The following is a 3,864-nucleotide window of genomic DNA, read 5'->3' as shown; positions in this document are numbered from 1 at the left end:
CTTAAGTGTGTTTTATTGTTTTCCTTTCCGCGAAATCGGTGCTGCACCGGTAAACTGAGAGAGAGAGAAAGAGAGATAAAGATGATTACATTAAACGATAAGAAGCGACGTTCTCAGAATGTGTTTGTTTTTTTTTTAAGGCGAAATTATCATTAGAAAACACCTGAACTGCGATGGCATACTTGAATGCTCGACACTACATAAATAAGTACAGGATGTATTGAATTATGTTATACGATAAAATAAATACTAACTTATGACACCACTTAAATGTCCCTCCACTAAATGGTGCCTTATTAAGGTACATTCACTCGTTGGTCCTTGGCCCACTTTCTGATCCCCCTCATGATCTGATCCGCCTGGCTGTTGTTGCTGGTTCTGAGCAATTGCAGGATATCAGAAAGCGTGTCCACGGAGAGTTTCTTGGCTATGACGGCCTAAAAATAAAGAAACTTATATTTTATCGTGTGTACCGGGTGTTTCAAATTCGAGCCACATGATTGGGATTTCGGAAACGGTAAGAGATACAGGGTCGGTTAAATCGGGGCAAAGTTGCGTATTCTTATGCTTAACAAAATGCCGTTTTAAAATTTAAAAAAATCCGACTACGTACGAAGTTATTCGGAAAATACCGAAATTTTGGAAAATCGTTTTTATTTTTTTGTGAGGTTATTTGAAAACATATTTTAAAATAATTGACACTTTATTATTGTCACTTTTTCTCCTCTACCAGATGGCGTCGTCAAATTTAAAATCCGACGTTTCGTCTTTTGGCAACCATCATCAACTTTATTTTTTTAAATACGGCCCTGGAATTTTTTTTACTCATTTTAATTCCCCTTTTTATTCTTAGAGAAATGACATATCGCATAGTTTAATTTTCCAATATTTTGATGTCAAAAATTTACTTTTATTAAAAAAAAGTTAATACTGTCCTGTTGTTTGAAATAGAAAGTAATAATTTATCTTAACACTATCATTTATTGAATAAATCAATGTTTTTGACGAAATTTTTTAATTATTAACATGGTAAAAATAGTATAAATTTGATATATAATACTAAATTTTAACAATAACAATAGTAACAACTATAATTTATTACTAATTTGTATGTTGAACAACGCAAACTAAAAATAATAGAACTTAATGCGAAAAAATGCAATATTTTAAGTTTAAAGTAAATATTCAAATAGTTGACCCTGCACCTCAATACATTTCTGTATCCTTCTACGTAAATTTCCAGACACCGCCCGCTGGATAGTCCTGGCTCGTATACCCCTTAATTCTGTCAATAAATTTGCACGTAAAATGTTTATATCATTTGGGGTGTTCTTAAATAGTCTGTTCTTTATATAGCCCCAAAGAAAATAATCCAACGGGGCAGGATCGGGACTTCTAGCTGGCCAGCGATTTGATTTCCAATCCACTGATTAGGAAAATTATGATTTAAAAATCGTGTGACATTCCTTCCATTATGGGGTAGTGCACCATCCTGCTGCCACCACAAATCGCGGATAATATCAAGAGGTTCATTTTCAAGAACATCGAATATATTTGGCAGAATTAAATCTAAATAGTGCTCAGCAGTTAAATTACCGTCGTATATAATAGGTCCCAAAATTCGATTCCTGTAAAGACCCACCCAAACATTGAAAGAATTATGCCCCTGTCTTCTTACTTCGCGGTTTTGTCTCGGATTTTCGACTGAATAAAAATGTTCATTATTCCGATTAAATAGCCCGTTGGTCGAAAAGTTACATTCATCTGTCCAAATTATTTTGTTTAAAAAGTCTTCATCATCTTGCAGTTTTTCGTTCAACCAATTGCAAAACTGAAGCCCTTTATCGGTATCTCCATGCCTAAGTTCTTGACTGATATGAAGTTTATAGGGGCGATAGCGATTTTTTCTCAATACTCTGTGGATACGGGTACTTGGCATATTCAATTCACGGGAAAATTGTCTGGTTCAACCTTGCGGATTTTGGGTAACCTTTAACGAAAGCTATCTGATAAAAAGTTATTGTGAAAGTATACCGTTGTAAAACTTACAGCATTAATAATCGCCTGCTCGGTTTCAGGATGCACTCGAGTCCCATACATATTTCGAGGTTTAGTGAAACTTCCATAGAGGCTAACGTTCCTGTCCAAAGCTCCGAAATACGTATAATTAGGTTAAGGGCGCTCTGGATATTGCTCCAGATATTGTTGGCAAGAGCGTTGCGAATTTCTATTCAAAGAATAGTAAATTTGAACCATATCACGTTGTTCGCTACTGGAGAATACCATTTTTGATTTCACAAAATATCGAAAAAGCCAAATGTCAAACAGATATAAACAATTAATGACAGATGGTCGTCCATTTTTTTCTAATTCAAAGCCATCTTTGCTAATAAGAATTTTCAAGTTATTCAGCCGGGGACTTAGACATCAGGCCTGCAGAAAAATTTGTGAAAATATAATATAATATAACATATTAGCAATATTTTTACCATGTTATTGATTGAAAAACAACATCAAGACAATTTTTATTTCAAACAACAGGACAGTATTAACTTTTTTTTAAATAAAAGTAAATTTTTGACATCAAAATAATGGAAAATTAAACTATGTGATATGTCATTTCTCTAAGAATAAAAAGGGGAATTAAAATGAGTAAAAAAAATTCCAGGGCCGTATTTAAAAAAATAAAGTTGATGATGGTTGCCAAAAGACGAAACGTCGGATTTTAAATTTGACGACGCCATCTGGTAGAGGAGAAAAAGTGACAATAATAAAGTGTCAATTATTTTAAAACATGTTTTCAAATAACCTCACAAAAAAATAAAAACGATTTTCCAAAATTTCGGTATTTTCCCAATAACTTCGTACGTAGTCGGAATTTTTTAAATTTTAAAACGGCATTTTGTTAAGCATAAGAATACGCTTCTTTTTAACCAACCCTGTATCTCTTACCGTTTCCGAAATCCCAATGATGTGGCTCGAATTTGAAACACCCTGTACTTAAGGCATGTTCTGGAATATGTGCGGGAACATTCCAGGAAATTTGGAGGTTTTAGGTTCTTTTGATTTATTCAGTTGAGTTTTGCCCTCTTTTGCTAGATTTTTTACCTGAGAGTAATGTTTTTAGCCTCAAATCCATCCTCATGATGGCCACTATATTGGTGTAAAAGAATTATGAAAATATTCCAAGTAGTTCATGTGTTATAACCAAAACCTCCCTAAGTCCTAAAATTTTTAACCCAGAAAAACGTTTTTACCCTCAAATCCATCCTTAGGAAGCCCACTACGTTGATGTAAAAGAATTATGAAAATATTCCAAGGAGTTCCTGAGTTATGCCCAAAAATGTCCACTAATGACTAAAAATTTTAAAGTGACAATACGAGTTTCGATAACGTCAAATTGAATGGGTCTTGGACCCTGGTGGACAAAATTGGCTCTAACTCGGGAAGTTCTTGAGGTACAAAAATCGTTTTCCTATTAAATTTTTCAGTAAAAAGTGCACTTTCTTTTCTTAAAATCTTTTAATTATTCATAAAAATATACCCGAAGAAAGTGAAAATTTGCTGAAAAAATTGATGAATCAACCAAAACCCCCCTAAGTCCTAAGATTTTTAACCCAGAAAAACGTTTTTACCCTCAAATCCATCCTCAGGAAGCCCACTATATTGGTGTAAAAGAATTATGAAAATATTCCAAGTAGTTCCTGAGTTACGACCAAAAATGTCAGCTAATGACTAAACATTTTATTGTGACAATACGAGTTTCGAAAACACCAAATTGAATGGGTCTTGGACCCTGGTGGACAAAATTGGCTCTAATTCAGGAAGTTCTTAAGTTACAAAAATCGTTTTCCTATTAAATTT

General features: G+C 33.7%; 1 protein-coding gene across 6 annotated transcripts in view; it reads right to left on the bottom strand.

Annotated features, from left to right (window-relative positions):
* LOC126746918 (intraflagellar transport protein 56) overlaps positions 1-3,864 on the bottom strand; it is a 219,655-nt gene that overhangs the window by 198,411 nt on the left and 17,380 nt on the right. For 4 of the 6 annotated variants that reach the window (XR_007664026.1, XR_007664028.1, XR_007664027.1 and 1 more), the window contains exon 11: positions 255-437. The exons of 1 other annotated variant lie outside the window; for it this stretch is intronic. Coding sequence is in view for 2 of the 5 variants with exons in the window: in XM_050455338.1 (XP_050311295.1) it covers positions 297-437 (141 nt within the window). In the remaining 3 variants the exon portion in view is untranslated. Of the gene's footprint in view, positions 1-201; positions 438-3,864 lie in introns of those variants that run through there. One more of the 6 variants, XM_050455340.1, reaches the window with a different exon arrangement.

Source organism: Anthonomus grandis, chromosome 18, assembly GCF_022605725.1.
Source record: "Anthonomus grandis grandis chromosome 18, icAntGran1.3, whole genome shotgun sequence".
Lineage (NCBI taxonomy): Eukaryota > Metazoa > Arthropoda > Insecta > Coleoptera > Curculionidae > Anthonomus > Anthonomus grandis.
Note: the sequence above shows the minus strand (reverse complement) of the source record. Positions and strands in the feature narration are given on the sequence as shown.